The sequence below is a fragment of the Anguilla rostrata genome, chromosome 19 (genome assembly GCF_018555375.3).
Source record: "Anguilla rostrata isolate EN2019 chromosome 19, ASM1855537v3, whole genome shotgun sequence".
NCBI classification, from domain to species: Eukaryota; Metazoa; Chordata; class Actinopteri; order Anguilliformes; family Anguillidae; genus Anguilla; species Anguilla rostrata.
Window position 1 is genome coordinate 14,499,829 of NC_057951.1, and position 19,980 is coordinate 14,519,808.

At 44.8% G+C, this 19,980-nt stretch overlaps 2 protein-coding genes and 1 long non-coding RNA gene across 6 annotated transcripts in view; 2 read left to right on the top strand and 1 right to left on the bottom strand.

The window, feature by feature from the left end:
* Positions 1-9,749, top strand: part of LOC135246059 (metabotropic glutamate receptor 8-like) — a 97,567-nt gene extending 87,818 nt beyond the window's left edge. Inside the window, exons 11-12 of the mRNA XM_064319551.1 lie at positions 6,690-6,755; positions 9,693-9,749. Coding sequence (XP_064175621.1) covers positions 6,690-6,755; positions 9,693-9,749 — 123 coding nt within the window. The remainder of the gene's footprint in view (positions 1-6,689; positions 6,756-9,692) is intronic.
* Positions 9,750-10,500: 751 nt separating this feature from the next.
* On the bottom strand, positions 10,501-17,359 carry LOC135245681 (uncharacterized). The gene is made up of 3 exons (XR_010327338.1): positions 17,151-17,359; positions 14,634-14,756; positions 10,501-10,848 (listed from the first exon to the last, which is right to left on the bottom strand). It is a non-coding gene; the product is annotated as an uncharacterized LOC135245681 (long non-coding RNA).
* A 70-nt stretch (positions 17,360-17,429) lies between these two features.
* LOC135245677 (prosaposin receptor GPR37-like) overlaps positions 17,430-19,980 on the top strand; it is a 75,560-nt gene continuing 73,009 nt past the window's right edge. For all 4 annotated transcript variants that reach the window (XR_010327332.1, XR_010327335.1, XR_010327333.1 and 1 more), the window contains exon 1: positions 17,430-17,481. The gene's annotated coding sequence lies outside the window, so the exon portion shown is untranslated. The remainder of the gene's footprint in view (positions 17,482-19,980) is intronic.

Below are 19,980 nucleotides of genomic sequence, written 5' to 3' on the forward strand. Positions count from 1 at the left end.
TGATTTTAGGATGTAACTTTTTCAGTGTGATAAGCTCAGGTGGGAAGGGTTAGTTAAATATCACAGTTTGTTCTACTGTACACGGTAATACTCCAATTTGTAGTTAATCAATGCTGACACTACAACACTGAGCTGTCTGTGTGTCCTGACAACTTAATAATGGGGTTTGGCAGTAATAATAATAATAATAATAATAATAATAATAGTCAGCAATAAAAAGGATAAGAGAATATTGAAATACACAATATGACTTAAAATTTAAACATAATTCACCCAATGGCCAATCTAAAAAAATTTTTAAAAATAAAAAAGTTTTTAAAAATGACTTAAAACTGTCAACTGTCTCTGCCTCTCTAATGTGAGCAGAGAGTGAACTCCAGATTCTTTGGGAGCCTCACAGATAAAGATATATCGTCTTTAGTTTAAGTTGGGAGCAGAGGAAAGTTAGGAGAGCACTCTGGGAGGATTGGAGCTATCGCCCTGAACGGTATGGCACTAAAAGCTCAGAAATATACTGTCGGTGCTAGGCCATGCAAAACTTTGAAAGTAATCAATAAAAATGTTTAAATCTTAAAAAAAAAAAAAAAAGCCAGGTAGCCAGCCAAGTTTGGCAAGGAGTGGGGTGATATGTGTCCTTTTACTGGTCTTAAATAAAACTCTTACTGCTGAATTTTGAACAAGCTGAAGCCTAGGCAGTACACGACTACTTGAAACTCCGTACAGAGAGCTGCAGTAATCTAATGGAGATCAGATAAAATCAGGAATTACTTTCTCATTGTGGGAAAGAGATAAACATGGCAGAGTCTTGGCCATGTTCCTGAGCTAATGGTAGCGGGATTGCACTACCTTTTTAATATTTAGGCAAGAATCGAAAATAAACCTGAGGTTCTGAGAGGCAGGCTTCACATTCAGTCTGAGAGAGAACATCATTTACAGGATGTAAGTTCAGACTCAGGGTTGGGACCAGTAATTAAAACCTCAGTCTCACCTCTGCTCGGGTGCAGAACATGTTGGGCCATCCAGCAGCTGGTATGAAATACACAATCGTGAAGAGCAGCTAACCCAGCCATTTCGTTTGGCTTGACAGAGCGGTAAAGCTGTGTGTCATCAGCATAAAAACGAAAAGATTTATTATGTTTAGAAAAGATAAACCTCTAGTTCTATAGACACACCCACAAATACAGAGCATTCTACATTAGGAAACAGAGGTCAGAGTTAGAACAAATACAGAGCATTATGCATTAGGAAACACAGGCCAGAGTTAGAACAAATACAGAGCATTCTACATTAGGAAACACAGGTCAGAGTTAGAACAAATACAGAGCATTCTACATTAGGAAACACAGGTCAGAGTTAGAACAAATACAGAGCATTATGCATTAGGAAACAGAGGTCAGAGTTAGAACAAATACAGAGCATTCTACATTAGGAAACACAGGTCAGAGTTAGAACAAATACAGAGCATTCTACATTAGGAAACACAGGTCAGAGTTAGAACAAATACAGAGCATTCTACATTAGGAAACACAGGTCAGAGTTAGAACAAATACAGAGCATTATGCATTAGGAAACACAGGTCAGAGTTAGAACAAATACAGAGTATTATGCATTAGGAAACACAGGTCAGAGTTAGAACAAATACAGAGCATTATGCATTAGGAAACACAGGTCAGAGTTAGAACAAATACAGAGCATTATGCATTAGGAAACACAGGTCAGAGTTAGAACAAATACAGAGCATTATGCATTAGGAAACACAGGTCAGAGTTAGAACAAATACAGAGCATTATGCATTAGGAAACACAGGTCAGAGTTAGAACAAATACAGAGCATTATGCATTAGGAAACACAGGTCAGAGTTAGAACAAATACAGAGCATTCTACATTAGGAAACACAGGTCAGAGTTAGAACAAATACAGAGCATTCTACATTAGGAAACACAGGTCAGAGTTAGAACAAATACAGAGCATTCTACATTAGGAAACACAGGTCAGAGTTAGAACAAATACAGAGCATTATGCATTAGGAAACACAGGTCAGAGTTAGAACAAATACAGAGCATTCTACATTAGGAAACACAGGTCAGAGTTAGAACAAATACAGAGCATTCTACATTAGGAAACAGAGGTCAGAGTTAGAACAAATACAGAGCATTCTACATTAGGAAACACAGGTCAGAGTTAGAACAAATACAGAGCATTCTACATTAGGGAACAGGTCAGAGTTAGAACAAATACAGAGCATTCTACATTAGGAAACACAGGTCAGAGTTAGAACAAATACAGAGCATTCTACATTAGGGAACAGGTCAGAGTTAGAACAAATACAGAGCATTATGCATTAGGAAACAGAGGTCAGAGTTAGAACAAATACAGAGCATTATGCATTAGGAAACAGAGGTCAGAGTTAGAACAAATACAGAGCATTCTACATTAGGAAACACAGGTCAGAGTTAGAACAAATACAGAGCATTCTACATTAGGGAACAGGTCAGAGTTAGAACAAATACAGAGCATTCTACATTAGGAAACACAGGTCAGAGTTAGAACAAATACAGAGCATTCTACATTAGGAAACACAGGTCAGAGTTAGAACAAATACAGAGCATTCTACATTAGGAAACACAGGTCAGAGTTAGAACAAATACAGAGCATTATGCATTAGGAAACACAGGTCAGAGTTAGAACAAATACAGAGCATTATGCATTAGGAAACACAGGTCAGAGTTAGAACAAATACAGAGCATTATGCATTAGGAAACACAGGTCAGAGTTAGAACAAATACAGAGCATTATGCATTAGGAAACACAGGTCAGAGTTAGAACAAATACAGGGCATTCTACATTAGGAAACACAGGTCAGAGTTAGAACAAATACAGAGCATTATGCATTAGGAAACACAGGTCAGAGTTAGAACAAATACAGAGCATTCTACATTAGGAAACAGAGGTCAGAGTTAGAACAAATACAGAGCATTCTACATTAGGAAACACAGGTCAGAGTTAGAACAAATACAGAGCATTCTACATTAGGAAACAGGTCAGAGTTAGAACAAATACAGAGCATTATGCATTAGGAAACAGGTCAGAGTTAGAACAAATACAGAGCATTCTACATTAGGAAACAGAGGTCAGAGTTAGAACAAATACAGAGCATTCTACATTAGGAAACACAGGTCAGAGTTAGAACAAATACAGAGCATTCTACATTAGGAAACACAGGTCAGAGTTAGAACAAATACAGAGCATTCTACATTAGGAAACACAGGTCAGAGTTAGAACAAATACAGAGCATTATGCATTAGGAAACACAGGTCAGAGTTAGAACAAATACAGAGCATTCTACATTAGGAAACAGAGGTCAGAGTTAGAACAAATACAGAGCATTATGCATTAGGAAACAGGTCAGAGTTAGAACAAATACAGAGCATTATGCATTAGGAAACAGAGGTCAGAGTTAGAACAAATACAGAGCATTCTACATTAGGAAACAGAGGTCAGAGTTAGAACAAATACAGAGCATTATGCATTAGGAAACAGGTCAGAGTTAGAACAAATACAGAGCATTCTACATTAGGAAACACAGGTCAGAGTTAGAACAAATACAGAGTATTCTACATTAGGAAACAGGTCAGAGTTAGAACAAATACAGAGCATTATGCATTAGGAAACACAGGTCAGAGTTAGAACAAATACAGAGCATTCTACATTAGGAAACAGAGGTCAGAGTTAGAACAAATACAGAGCATTATGCATTAGGAAACACAGGTCAGAGTTAGAACAAATACAGAGTATTCTACATTAGGAAACAGAGGTCAGAGTTAGAACAAATACAGAGCATTATGCATTAGGAAACACAGGTCAGAGTTAGAACAAATACAGAGCATTATGCATTAGGAAACACAGGTCAGAGTTATAACATGGTGTTAAAGTGCTTGCTTTCTGTGCAGGATGCATATTAACCTTATCAGACAGACTGGCAGCTTGCAGACAGGCCCTTTAATAAAGGTGCTCTTGATTTTCCCCTTGGGTCGTGTAGCTGTGGACGTCAGTCAGACTGCGCCTTACATAAACGCTCTGAGCTTAGGAGAGTAACTGGATCTCTTCAGCAGGCAAACCAAAGAGTGCACGCAAGCCCTTGCTATTTATTTCTCACGTCTTGCTCTCATGAAATTCAAATTACAGCTTTGGCTTTGGATTTATTTGGAACGTTCAGGTTCTGCTGGATGAGCAGTGAGTCACGAGTGGCGGGGGGGGGGCAGAGAGAATCCGTCAGAAGACAATTTACAGCCTGCAGCACCAGAAATGATTATGAAATCTTTTCTGGAATGCTGTAACAGGGAAATGAGACTTCTGATTGGCAGATGCATTGATATTAAAAAAAGCTAAATAAATAAACATGCAGGTATTAAAGAGCAGCTGTGAGCTGGCTGTGAAGCTCAGCAAGCCGGGCTTCTGCACCGATTAACACAGCAGATGAGTCACATGACTTCAGTTCAGAGGTCGTCCCTGGCATGGCCAGAGACCTGACTCTCCTCTGACTGGGCGGGGCTATCATGACACAGACGGCTCGCTCAGACTACGGAATACCACACAGGACAATAATCAATGGAACTGAGTGGGCCGGAGAATGAGCCCTGTGTCGTTCTAGCCACGCAAATGTCCAGCTGCAGCCACATCTGGCTGAAATTCTGATTTATTTCATAAATGCACTGATAAACCTTTCATTTTCCACATCATGAATTATTAAACGTGTATTTCACTGCTCAGCTCCAACAAAGATCATCTTTACTGCGCTGATGGCCCAGACGTAAGAGGATTTTTTTCTTTCTGTGAGGTGTGCATTAAGTTATTCAGAGATGAATTTATATGTCAGATTTATAATCCCCGTGCACTGTGCTTCTGTCAGCCTGGCTTTTGTGTGACGGGATTTCCAGGCCTTTATGTGAGGGTAAAACACCCCTGTAAGTCGCTTATCACTCCTTCACCTGTCAGACGAGCTGAAATGCTCTCCTCGGGGGGCTGATAAGGAAAGGGGAGATCTTCCTCAGGATTGGTTGTTCTGAGAGGTGCAGGGTGTGACTAATGGAGACAGTAAAGGAGAGAGACGATGGGGGGGGAGCGTCTTGGCGTCTGCCTGTCAGCTTCACAGCCAGTCAAGCTGTTCATGTCAGGGGCCCCCGCGAGTCTCAGACATTAAAGCTGCTCCATCTCCTGAGCGGAAGCTTCCGGAAGCTTTGGCTGTTTGGCCACACACTAGCCAATCATCACGGGTCTCTGATCAGTCTCAGCCACTGGACCGCCTGGGCTGGGCTCTTAGTGTGTAATTGCTTTAGAAACTCACCTGGGGGGTTGTTCTGTAAGGACGTGATATCCAGACACAGTACTCTCATATCACATCCCAGGCAACTGCTTAGAGAGCAGGATTTTACTGGCATGTGTGCTTAACTTTGACTCACAAATGAAGCCAAAGTTTCTGTTGCGTTTTGCGACATCATTTTGGTGATTGACTAAGCTACTAACCAGACTGTGCTTGAGAAGGAAATAAAAAGGCACTGAATTGCAAGTCAAAGGGAAGATGTTGATTGGTCAGGGCCATAATGTTCTATTGATTAGTGGGGAAGGGTCTTTGCGTCCTTTGTGGGCTGTCCGGTAGGAATGCCTGCTATGAGAACACATTCCTTTTTTCTCCTCTGTCTACGTGTCTCTGTGCTGTGCTGGATTCTTCTGAAACCGCCCGTTTCTTGCTGTACAAATAGATGAGTGTTGCGATTAGTGAAACAGATGGATAGATCATTTTCACTTTGCACAAGAGTTAAAATACCTGTCAAACATGATCTGTTAGGATTAGTGCCGGTCCTCTTGGTGTCCTCTGAATGGTGAAATTCACACACTATTACCTTTTGTCTGTCATATCGCATAAAAACATGCGTCTCCTCAAGAACCTTTAATTAATGTGGAATTCTGTTGAGGCATGCTGTGTTTATTAATAATAATAATAATAAAAAAGAAAAGAATTTAAAAACGTAAGTGGGGTAAACCCGTTTAATTGTCTCTCATCCTGTGGGTGACATTGTAAATGGAAGCGTGCTGCAGTGTGCCTGTGGGACGGCTGGCGGGGCGAGCTTCCTGTCGCCCCCCTCCAGAGCCCCTATAGGGCCTTTACAGTGCACCGCTCAGCACGGCCACCAGGGGTCTTCACCTATTGGCCGATGGGTTGAGTGACAGCTCAAGCTCCTCCTACTGGAGAAGGTGCATGGAGTCCAGTGGGCGTGGGCTTGATTCTTACTGTGTTTTAATGCAGGGAGGAGATGCAGAACATTTACAGGTTTTAGTCACAGTCACGGATTTCTGGGCAAAAGGCACTGGTATAATATCCCTTTATTATACGGACCCAAACTAAAATGTGGTGATAGATTTATGAACTACTTTTCTACTTTTTAATCTCTTTCTGTCTCCTTTTCCGCTCTCTCTTTTCCTCCTCCTCCTCTCTCTGGTTCATTTTGAGAAATTCTTTATTGCCGTGACGATGCCCTGTGTCTTATCACCAAAGCGAATAATATGTTTGAATAATAGGTTGCATAAATAACAACATAGCAACAGTGAATGGATGAATGGATAGCTCCATGAATGGTGACAGTAATTATAATCTGATGAATAGTAAACACTCCCCCCCCCGCCCCCTGCAGATGTACATCCAGACCACCACCCTGACGGTCTCTCCCCTGCAGATGTACATCCAGACCACCCCTACGGTCTCTCTGAGTCTAGCGTCGTGTCCTGGATGCTCTACATGCGAAGGTGACATATCCTCTCACCCGAGCGGTCCCACGCGAGCTCAAGCATCACGCGCATCCACTAGCCGCACAGGCAAGGCTGCAGGTGAGCCAACTGATCGCCTGCTCCAAGTACCCACTGAGCGTAGACCACCTAGACCCACTGCTCCCCAAACCCCCACGCGTACACTCACCACACCCCGCTCCCACACTCACCACCCCGCTGCTCCCCTACACTCACACACATCTACCCCACTGCTCCCTACACTCACACACACCACTGCTCTGCCTACACTCACACACCCACTGCCCCCACTGCTCCCCTACACTCCACACCCACCCCCACTGCTCCCTACACTCACACCCACTGCCCCATGCCCCTACACTCACACACCTCCTGCTCCCTCACCCACACCCACTGCTCCCCAAGTCCCACTGCACACACCCCTACACTCACACACCCCACTGCTCCCTAACCCACTCCTCACACCCCTACATCACACACCCCTGCTCCCCCACTGCTCCCCCTACACTCACCACCCCACTCCCCCACTGCTCCCCTACACTCACACACCCCACTGCTCCCCCACTGCTCCCCTACACTCACACACCCCACTGCTCCCCTACACTCACACACCCCACTGCTCCCCCACTGCTCCCCTACACTCACACACCCCACTGCTCCCCACTGCCCCCACTACACACCCCACTGCTCCCCTCTACCACACACCCACTGCTCCCCACAGCTCCACACCACACCCCCATGCTCCCCTACACTCACACACCCCACTGCTCCCCTACACTCACACACACCACTGCTCCCCTACACTCACACACCCCACTGCTCGTGCTGTGTTCTTCAGGCCTGTCAGCTGGAGGGTGTCTGAGCGCTCATGTGTGAATTTGCGATCATTTCAGTAATTTAATGCATTTGTATTTCCAGTGGGTTTTCTGCATATGAATATATAATTTTGATGCTGACTTAGTTGCCGTGGGGAGCTCCTCTTCTCAGGGGACATAGTGGTTTGAGAATAGTCTGACCCCCTCGACACTTCAGTGGAAGTTTAGGATTAAAAACTCTTATAGCAGGATAGCAGAATGTGTTGAGATTGCCTGCTACTTCCTGTACTCGACCAAGACTGCTGCAAAAACAAATGCTCAAAGTAATTACCCAAAACCCGTCTTTTTGTTAAGATGCAGTCGCTTTCTTTCTCACATCAAAGAGCATTTCTAGTGTCAGCACTTGGGTTTTCAAAACTGTTCTTACCGGCCAATCTTAATTTACTCTCATTATATTTCTGCTGACTTGTTCGCACTTAACTTTTTTTTTTTTTTTTTGCTACAACTGTTTTTATTTGATAAATGTTGGACATGTTTCCACAAATGTTTTCAAAGGTTTGTTTTGCATTATACTGTGAACATTTTTTTCTTCCTCCCCATGAACTTTAAAATGAATTGTTGGAGGGGAAAGGTTCATACAAGATGGTTTTCAAGATAGTAAAAGTAAAGACAGGAGCCAATAGTTTGTCTCTTTCAAAATACAACATACAATATTTTCCAGCTTAGACATTCATTTTGATCTAAAAACATCATTTGCTTTGACAGGCTGTTTTCTTTTAAAAACATGACCAGGCTGACGTGTATTTAGTAGATATAATGCAACATAGAATATTGATGCTCACAGCCAAAGACAATAAACAAACTCTTATAATCAGATGACTTCATGCAGTCTGTAAAGCTGTCTTCTCAGCTTCTCCACACTTCAAAATAACAGCGTCTCGGTCTATTTTATCACTGAAATATTACTGTTGTAGGCTGAAGCCACTGGATGGCTGGTCCTGGGAAGGTTCTGTTCGGGTGTCTGGATGGGCCCCACAGTCTGGTACTGAACCTGCACCGTGCCAGTAGCCCTGCAGGGTGGCACACGATTGGCTGTCGTCACCCTGGGATTTGAGGTGATGAAAGCCAATCGTGGCAGCCAATTGTGACGACAGCCAAACAGCCAGTTTTAGCCAGCTTGGATGGCAGCGTTTCCTCATGCACCAGCGACCATCACTGCCATATGACGGGCCCACAGGTTTTGTCAGTTGGGCTGCACGTGACGTGTCTTCCCCTGACTCATGTCCGTGTGAGCGCGGCTAGCAGACTGTGGGCATGAGCAGAAGTGGCGGGTGCCTGGTGTGCTGATTCAGCAGACTCCGCCGTCTCCTGAACCGACACAGGTCACTCTGTGAGAGATGCAGCCTGAGCAGCTCGGTTGGGCTGGGGTGAAGCAGCACTGTAGTGTTTAATGGCAGAACTGGGGAATAAACTGCTAATAATAATAATAATAATAATAATAATAATAATAATAGTAATAATCATTTTCTCTCAGCAGCTCCATCGACCAAGACTACGTACATCAGCTATAGCAATCATGCCATCTGAAGGGGCGGTCCGGAGGGAAGGGTGGCAGGCACGCCAGCCTGCGCTCGCCACTCTGCCACGCTCCACGGGCATCGCGGACCCACAGGCGCCCAAGCATGAGCAACCTTTACCGTCCCGCGCCATCGCCCACGACCGACGCCGAGCGCGCCCGACTCGAAAACCAGCGCCACCGCCTTTCACTCCGCCCGGGTTCACCCCCCCCCCCCCAGTCCACACGGCCCTGTGAGGAATTTTTTAAAAAATCTTAACAAGCAAACGATGACATCGACTGAAAAAAAACAAAACAAACACCGCAAGCCGGTAGACGCAGAAAAAGAAAACATTCAGAGCCTGGAGTCAGGGGGGGGGGGCGGAATGTCGACAAAAAAAATGTTGTGGAAAAATGGGAGAAGTCGGGAGAGTTGGCCATGTTTGTCGTTATTCTTCTTGTAAGTATTTTTGTGGTTGTGAAGATTTTTTCATTCTTGTCCCACTGTGTCCGACCTGCAGCACAAGACAAGCTCGTCTCTTGCATCAGCCATCAGGACCATCGTCTCTGGGTTGTGAATCTGTTATTGCAAGGGTTGACGCATGCTACTTTTTCTACAAATAATTTATTTATAATAAAGGAATGTTTTGAAATGTTTAGCATCGTGAGTTGTTGAGCTCTGATAAGCCGTTTGATTTTCATTTGATAATAAGTGCCTTATGGAATTGTTCACCCTATCAGTCCCTGTGACCGGCCTCCGTAAGTCGCCCATTTGAGTGGGAGACCTTGGAAGACCAGGCAATGTGTGTGGACCAGTGTGAGACCAGTATCCTCCTAGCACCAGTAGAAACCCGACAGCCCAGTGTAGCGGCCGACTCGAGATACTGTGCTGTAGAAGGTGCTGTTTTCTGGATGTGACAGTCAGGTGTTGGGTCACTGAAGGTGGGGCAAGCCATGTGCAGACCTGAAGGTGATGGCTGTTCACTTCAGTTTCATGGTAAAATTCTCAACTTGGATCATCTTTCAATCTAATCCCCCCATCTAGTTATTCCCCTTGTTTAACTGACACAAAACAAATGTATCTCTCTTCCTGACATCCCAGCTCACTGTATATGTCACTTAGGCCCCTCCCACTGTGCCCCTTCCACTGTGGCCCCTCCCACCTTGCCCCTTCCACTGTGGCCCCTCCCACTGTGGCCCCTCCCACCATGCCCCTTCCACTGGGCCCCTCCCACCTTGCCCCCCCCCACTGTGGCCCCTCCCACCTTGGCCCCTCCCACTGTGGCCCCTCCCACCTTGCCCCTCCCACTGTGCCACTTCTGTGTGCGTTTTCCTCTTGGCTCTTTCAGCCCGCACACCTGAAGACAAAAAGCTCACTAATGACCTCATTTGCAGCGGCTGGCTTTCATTTCAACATTTTCGTCTCACAGAAACACCGTCAGCAAAAAAATAAATAACGGGTGAGTAGAATTTCCTCTTCTTTTAAAAATGTATTTATTTTTTTTATTTAATAAGGCTGCTTGCAACATCTAACAAAGTATCGATCGTAAAATAAGTTCAGCGGATGGAGAGTGACAGGCAGTGGCCTGCATCAGCGCAGGCGTAGCGGCGTGACAGACCGCTGCAGCTGCCAGTGGAAATCTGTCAGCTGTGTGATGAATAATTCTGCGTTTTCGGCTGAATAAGGGGGAAAAAAGCAATAAAACGGTCTGAGTGACGAACATCTCAGCGTCCAACATTGATATATAAATACAAATGATGTGTGTTGACCAATAAAGCTTTAGAAAACACAATAATAACTCATAAATTCAGACATCAGAGGCATTATCCCCATCGCGTATGACTGGGTGCGTTGGTTAGTCGCTAAACAGAGACATATCTCATATTTTACACCGCTGGGCATGTATTGAAGCCTTTTCAATGCTTGCTCAGGGGTACAGTTTGAGTGGCGCTCTGGCTGAGCACCAGCTATGCAGACTTTAAGAGCTTCGCCGCCTCCTCTCTCCTGGTCCCCATAACCAATTAATTAATTGGCTGCAGGTTCACATTTTTAATTTACTTGTCGTGCTTCTTGCTGCTGATGAGTCACCGAGGAGGCAGGCCTTCTACCAGCCGTGCGCACAGCATGGCCGCCTCGTTCGGCAGGCGACGTCCTGCTGTGTTTGACTGAGATAACAGCATGACGTACAATGTGCAGAGACTGCCCCTAGTGGCTCGGAGGAGTATTCTGCACCTAGTTTTCCAAACCCATCAAACTCCAAATCAAAGTGTGGATTGCTTGTTTGTAGCATCCTGCTAGGAACCCAGGCAGTGATGGCTTCGCCATGCCCTGGACTATGGGAGGAAATGGGAACTTCTACGCAGAAAGGATTCACTCTCTCACTTTCTCTGTCTCGCTCTCTCACTCTCACTATGTAAGATACTTAAAGGTATACCGTGCATGTTTTTTGCTTCCATTCTAGATTCTGTGTGATGCCAAACCACAGGCTCTGTAGCCATGCCCACGTCCCTCCCCCCCCCCCCCCCCAACACACACACACACACACAAAAAAGAGTGCCACACCCAGAAACGTCCCAAAAACATATTATAGAATAACAAATACAGGTAAAAGGTGCAGGGATTTGGTGAAACTAAGTAAAGACATAGATTGCCAGTGCATCATAGATTCTGATGAAAATATCATAAAATAATATCTAAGTAAAAAAAATCTGCATAGTCTGCTTTTAACCATAAAAAATAGTGAAACACTTGTTTTGAGCCACAGGAAGTATGGCACTCCACAAAGGGAGAGAGCTACACATAAAAGATAAAAAGTAGTAAGTGCACTAAAGCATCTTGGTCCATTATGTTGATAATGTACAGAAAATGCTTCACAGTGGAACTACAGGCAGTACAAAGAGGTGCTTATTGAAAAGCATGGATCATTTCCAACAGACCTCATATCACAGAATGACACTGTTGTTTGCTTGCATTCAGGAATTGTGCTGTATCTAAATGGCCATTCAGTCTTTGTTTGTATTAGATGACATAACTCCCTGGAATGAGCAGAGCACTGGAATACCTGACAGGATGACACACCGCCTGTCAAAGTCGTCCCGCTTGTCATTCTTCAGTGCTGCGCGCACACCTTGCAGTCTGCATTGTGACAGATGCTCCACACGGGGGCGTGCTACTGAGGGGGGCAGTCCGCATTGTGACAGATAGGAGCGGCTGTGCTTCTGATCCAATCCCGCACTCCAGGTTTAGATTACTGATTAGCTTGTTTGAACAAATCAAAGCGCTTCACCTTTACACAGTGGGAGAACTGCGGTGACTCAATCCTAATTATCCAAAATCACTAACGAAGGGCACTGCTGAGGCGTTTTTGATGCTCAAAAAAGGTGTATTTTTGATTAGATGTTTGAAAGTGTGGGAGACTGGGGGGGTTCTCTGTACCTGAGAGCTAATTGGCTGGTTTGTCAGGAGACCCAGCAATATGACAGTTAATCTGCCCCTGCACAGATGGCCGGGCAGCCCTGTGCACTGTGAGGTCAGGTGTTACTCTACCCAGCCTGTTTCAATTCTGAAACGGGAAGACCCTCCCTCCAGTATTGTTAAAAAGACAGTGGACCAAAAAAACTACTCCTCCTAATGGTAATTGCTTATTGCACTATGAAACCCATGTACCAAGCAGATGACACAAATAACAAATCAGAGACATTTTTAGGGCAAGGCATGTGTTTGTGTTCCAGTGGTGGGAAATTAAATTTCATGAATATGCAAGTTTTTGCTTCCACCGATGTACTCTGTGTTACTATTGGCTAATTAGTCCTGTACACCATGGGTGGCTCACTTGCACATTCAACAATTTACAATGTCTTGTGCAGACCATGTACATTTCACATGTGGACACCGGGAGGGACTTCAGCCATCATTAATGACCTTATCGGGCAATCAGGCCAAAGTACCAAATCACCCAAATGATCGGGACAGTTAAATAATTAGGAGCAGAAGTCTGTATGAAACACAGGACCCGGAAGGGTCCGCCTCGCCCAAACCTACTTCAATCCAGGGACTGATTGCTTCACGCAGAGTAAACAAGAACAAGTTATTAATGGTGGTTGTGCTGTCATGGCAACAATGAACTGCTGTACTTCCCAGTCCAGAACAGCTACACCGTTGTACGCTGATTCAGTTACGGCAGAACAACAACAAAAAACAAACTACTTCCTCAAACAAGCAAACCCCAACTGATGGGCGTTAACTTTTAGGCAAATGTAGCAGAGATGGATTCTGTGGAGTCATCCTCGTCTTGGAATAATGTGTGGGAGTACTGTAGGAGCTGCTCTGCAGTTGACTAGATGCCTGGAGGTGCAGGTACACAGGAAAGAAAACTGTGGAAGAAAACCACTTTGCTTTGGCATGATTTTTAATAAATTTAGTCTCCCTCACCAATCTTCCCACTTTCGAGCCTGCGAGATATTGAGTCTGTGTATTATTTACGGAAGAGTGAGCAGCTTTGTCACGGAAGGATAAGTAAGGTTGTTTTTCTGGCTGGAATGAATTCCTGAATGTTGGCGCGACTGCGGTGGTGATCCGTCATGTGACAGCGGCGCTGATAGCCGAGTGAAACTGACAGACGGCCTCGATTAGCGTTTCAGCGGGAGGAGCGCGTCGGGAGCCGAAATGGCGTCTCGGGGCTGTGGCCGCGTCCCGGGCCAGAGCATCGCCCCACTCCAGCGCCGCGGGGGCGTGTCCCGGGCCAGAGCATCGCCCCACTCCAGCGCCGCGGGGGCGTGTCCCGGGCCAGAGCATCGCCCCACTCCAGCGCCGCGGGGGCGTGTCACGGGACAAGAGCGTCTGCAAATTTCCATGCGCGCGGGGTGTCCGGGCCAGAGCACGCCCACTCCAGCCGCGCGGGCGGCCTCGGGCCAGAGCATCGCCCCACTCCGGCGCGGGGCGTGTCCCGGGCCAGAGCATCGCCCCACTCCAGCGCGCGGGGTGTGTCCCGGGCCAGAGCATCGCCCCACTCCAGCGCCGCGGGGGCGTGTCCCGGGCCAGAGCATCGCCCCACTCCAGCGCTGCGGGGGTGTGTCCCGGGCCAGAGCATCGCCCCACTCCAGCGCCGCGGGGGCGTGTCCCGGGCCAGAGCATCGCCCCACTCCAGCGCTGCGGGGGTGTGTCCCGGGCCAGAGCATCGCCCCACTCCAGCGCCGCGGGGGTGCGTCCCGGGCCAGAGCATCGCCCCACTCCAGCGCTGCGGGGGTGTGTCCCGGGCCAGAGCATCGCCCCACTCCAGCGCTGCGGGGGCGCGTCCCGGGCCAGAGCATCGCCCCACTCCAGCGCCGCGGGGGCGCGTCCCGGTCTGACAGGAGTGGGCACGCTCACATAACAGCTGTGTCAGCATTGATTCATCATTGATTCTACCATCAGCTCTTGATTGATTTTTTGCATAGCGCAGAGCAGATGTTTTTTTTTTTACCTTCTCGCAATGTTCCGCGCGATCGATGCGACTGTGGCTCCACGCGCCGTGCAGTGCCTCTCGTTCAGAACCGGGAGAGAGGAGAAGCTGCTGGAATCGTGTCCTCGTGCTGTGAATTCACCCCTGGAACACACGCAGAGTTTTGATTTGGGTGTTTTATGCACTGTTAAAGACCTCGCCCCAGGCTTCAGTATACAGTTAAACTTTAGTGTCTTAACATGATTTTGTTTTATTTTGGGAGGTGTTCTTAACAATGCAACAGTGTATTTACTTAACATCTTCATATTGCTTAAATTCAGTTTAGGTATTTGACAAAATTCTAATCAGGTTCTTTGCTTAACTGTACAACAACATAGTGCAGCCTTATTGTTATAAACCAAGTCCTTTATAAACCCTCATCATTATAGTTCTATTATTCATTAGAAAAGAAAGTATGATTATATAGCCGCGTTTCCACCAAAATTACCCGGAACTTTCAGTCCCAGGAACTGCTTTACCAGGAACTAAAAGGTTCCTTCAGCCAATGGCTGTCTGCGTTTCCACCGGGGTCTAAAGTACCGCGAAGATTAGGCAAATTAGCCCACTGACGTATGGAAAAGCGACGTTGTCGTCGGTCCATCTGTCATATGATTTTTCTGTAACCCCATACTACCACCGAAGTAGCCTACATTATTTTCTAATAACCGGGACAGCCCGGAGGGGTTTATTCCACTTATATACAACGGGTTGCCAACAATGACTATATATGGTTACTTTTGTATTTATTGATTTTTATCGATTTAATCACATGGAATTGAAATATTCTTCTGCAGCCGTTTGGGCATATTTTACCGTTGTCAAGCAAAACTGTCGTTGGTAGTTGAACTTGGACCGTTATGCAACAAATAGGATATAGCCTAACAGACCAATAGTCAGATTGTAACTGTTTTATATATCCTCTCAAACACATTCATTATGTTTTCATGCGAACATTCGCTTTCATGTTTTGACATCCGAAGCGACAGAATGCATTCACATTTCCAATATAACTGGCAACAACAGCAGAAAACATGCACACGTTGTAAACAATTTGCTGTTTGATTACTTTCTCATCGTCAATTCTATATAGGCTAATCGCAAAATGACAAGAATAGAACGAAAACTCGGACTTGCGTGAAATTTTAAATTAGTAGTGGTAGCCTACAGCCACCGTTTGTTTTCCTTCGGAGTTACTGCTAGCCGAGCAGCGAAGTGTGCCCTCCAGATGCGAACCATGCACCATAAATTAGTCCATAGTCTTCCTGGTCTTTTTGTGAAATTGAAGAATGGCAGAGTAAAATTACGGCAGTCTGAAAAAGCTAAAGGTACTATTACTAGAATTAACCTGTTATTTTACCATGACAAAAAGTGCGGAAGGTGATTTCCAGTTTGCTTTTACTGTATCACCAATGTGACTTACGCAGAACTACCGCATACCTCATATAACTGTATCAAACGTTTTGATTCAATTACAATGGGCTAACAAAGAAAATCCGGAAGAAAATATTCAGCAACCGAATTAATCCGTTTGAATGTTTTAGTACGTAATATGCTGTCCCAGCACGAATGCTTAGCATTTTATAAAACGAATACTAAAGCAAGAAAAGAACAGAAGAGCACACGTTATAATTCCAAGACGTTGGCAGGCTATAACCAAAACTAGGCTACTGCGCCGCATAACATACAAGTTTGATTTGAAGTTATTATGAAAATAAATCGGGTTGCGCCGGCATATTTTCAAACATGGCGGGTAATGGCGGAAAATAAATACAACACAAGTGCTGCGAGTACTCGACCAATCAGAAATGTTCAGCGCTGCAAGCTCCACCCAAAAGGTTCCTGTACTTTCGGAAAGTACTACCCCCCGAGCAGGAACGTTTTGGGGGGTAAAACAAAGCCCCCAGAACTAAATTTAGACCCTAGTTCCTGCGGTGGAAACGCACTGAGTTCCTCAAAAGGTTCCTAGTTCCGGGGTATAGTTCCTGCGGTGGAAACGCGGCTTATCAGGCCTATTTTATATGTTCAGATTGAAGTTATTTTTTAAATCCTGAAAACAATGTTATGCTGCACATTACAGAACAATTTGAAAATATAAATGACAGGGACAAGAGTTCAATGGAACTTTTTCAAAGGTAAGCATGTAATCTGATAAGGAAAGTGTCCACTTTATTCATGACTCCAGTGTCCCAAGTGAATTAACTCAAACAGAAAATGCATCATCAAGTATCATTTTTGAAATACGGTCTATAATAGACATTGATACATATTTTAAATGGTCTTGAGGTGTTTTCAAACGTGGTCCTGAAGCCCCCATTGTATGCTGGATGTATAACCTCCGAGTTGTGCACTGTTAAGCAAACACTTAAGACGTCTTTAGAGGAAGCAAATCCAAGCAAGCCAAACATGCACTATCTAGAAATAAGTTAACGTAAGAAAACTCTGACATTTTCGTTAGCTCTAGGCTCAAGCAGAGACGGTTGTACGACGGTGGTAACCAACCCTGTTCCTGGAAATCTACCGTTATTTAGGTTTTCACTCCAAACAAAGCACACCTCATTCAACAGTTAAAGGTCTGCATTAAGCTGATAATTAGAAGAGTTCTACCCTTGAGAAATTCACCCTTAACCTGCATTGCTTCACTATATATCCAGCTGTATAAACGGATGCAATTTAAATGCTGTGTAAAAAGTTTTGTACTTTGCTCTGGAAAAAGAGCGTCTGCTAAATGCCTGTAACAACTTCGCACGTGCTTGTCAGCTGTCAGTCACTATCAATTACGTGAATGCTGGGTGTGAGGTTCAGTGTACGCCGGTAGTTTTCAACAACAAAGGTAATTACTTCTGTATACTTCAACATTCATTAAGCATTTTCCTCAGAACGCGTACGATGAACGTACGATGTGTTTTAAAATGCGGCATTTTTATGCCAACCATCAACTGTTAAGTTATAATCACTTGGCGAGCGAGCAAACTGGCTAGTTAGTACGCTAACGGTTCGACGACGAGTTTTAAATTAAACGCGCTCGTGCAACGCGTTTATAAATGATTCATCATCAAACTAGACTAACTAGCTAACTAGTAAACGTAATCGTTATAAACTAGACAGTTCAACGCATTCCAAACACGTTTAGCATACACACCTGTATTAACCTACCTACCTACACGGGTACCGAACTCGCTCACAACTGAAAACGCTGAAGACCACCCCTCGGTACTAATCCTAGCTAAAGGAGGCTATGCACAGTACTAGTCCAAACACATAACGTGCTCTAGCTAATCACGGGTAACGTCGACGCCTCAAAGTTATTTATTTATTTTACCAAAACGGCTTATTACTTGCGTTTTAAATATATCTCAATGCAGATTTTTTAAAATGACTTGGTTCCTATTTAAAAGAGCCGTGGGGGAACAATTAGGTTACACCGCGCAATCCTCACTGTATTTCCTGTTGGCTCGTAGGAAATGGTGGTAATTCTGTTCCAGAGAAACCAATCCCCCCCCCCCCCAGAGGTTTATTAAATCGGATTGATGACGGTTTAAATCTGATACACAGAGGCCAGCTCTTTCATTGCAGGAAATTGCGGTGAGCGTTTAGAAATGCAATATGAATCGAGCCGTGTGATTGGTGGATTGTCTCACCTCCTGGCCCTCTGATGCTTCCTTCAGCCGTCTCATTTCCGGGTTTGACTCTTCATGTGGCTCGGCACAGCTTTGCATTAGCGCGGCATCAGGCCCATGCTTTTGATGAGAGGTTTCTTTGTCCACACCGGAAAAGGACAGATTAGTATGCTGTGTCTGGTGATTAAAGCCCAGAATATATGTTTGTTGTTAGCATGATGGCTCCAGCCATTTGCACATGTAGAGGTCTTTTTCACTGTGCGCTGTCCACTGATGACCTCAGTGAGGGTTAGTCATTTGGGACGGACCTTTTCTCTGACTGCTGTGATAAGAGGACATGTTAAATTTGGGAGACCCCATATGAGCGCAGCCTTCTTTGGCCTGGTGTCTCCCCATCCTCAGTGTCCCAGCCTTGCTGTGGGAATGGCACACGGTCTCTGTGGATTTCGGCAGAGCGTTACACAAGCAGACGCTCCCTTTCTCCTGAGGAGGACTGCACGTCTGCTGCAGGTGCCACCACCAACCAGATGAGGCGCTGTGGCTTTTCTGACTCGCATCTTTGTGACACCACCTTGCCCGCTGAGGTGTGATCAGAACCTGTGTAACTGCAGAGGTGGTATCACTGCATCCATCCGGTTCCTGTTCAGGTGTCATTTGGACATGTTGACCCCTTACTGGTTATGAGGCTATCGGGTGATTGTGTACATTGGCCTGTTGTCTGATAAGGGCTTCCTGAAATCTGTATACTTCTGCCTTCTGTAAATTATTTTTATAGACCTGGGGGTTCCTTTGTCCTTCTTGTTTGTATAACAGCAAAGTGTCAAATGGAGTGCATTTAAGGAAAATGTTGTTTTTCTAAGCTTTTTCTCCAGAGAGCCAAATGCGATTGACTTGGCATTTTAATGTAATTTGCCCACAAATGCTTTTTTTTTATTTTTTTTTTATTCTAAGGGTCTTAAAAGTCTATTTAATTGGGATAGAAAGTTCTTGCCTGGAACTGACTGTTTGCTTAATGCACAAAACTCTGGTTTCAGACTCTCTGACAACCTTTTTATTTTGCTCTGACAACTTGAGAAAACTTTTTTCTTTCTCGTGACACATCTTTAAACCCTGTTCCTGGAAAATAAAATGCCTCTAATGCATTTAACGTGGTGTTCACTGTGGGTTTGAACAAGGAATCTAACTAGACCCATCTAGAAGGGAAACCTGAGCAGCCAATTGCCTAATTACTTTCTGTCCCCTTAAGTGGGGGGAGTATGTATGAAAAGGGCTATAATTTCTACACGGGTTCCTGTATGTGGATGTAAATGCCCTTAGATTATAGCAGACAGTCTGTATTTCTGTTCATTGTGTCATTTAGGCCTAAATCCAATGTGCTGGTGTACAGAGCCAAAACAACAACAATGGCTGTCCACTGTCTAAATACGTACGGTCTGCACTGTATGAATAGAATAATCATTTCAATTTCTGTTTAAACCAAGGACTCATTGTGCACATTTAAAAAAAAAAAAAGATCAATGTTCGATTTGAGTTGCTGTCCTTCCTCCTTGTTGTAGTCTCAGTGCAATGTCATATCGTTTATCATATATAATTATTCAAGCTGAAAAGACGGATCCGGTTTTTTCTTCTGCAACTTCCTGTGCAATTTACTGAAATCTTAAATCCCCCCATAATGCATTCTTTCTTTCACGCTTGCAACCAAGGTAGTGATT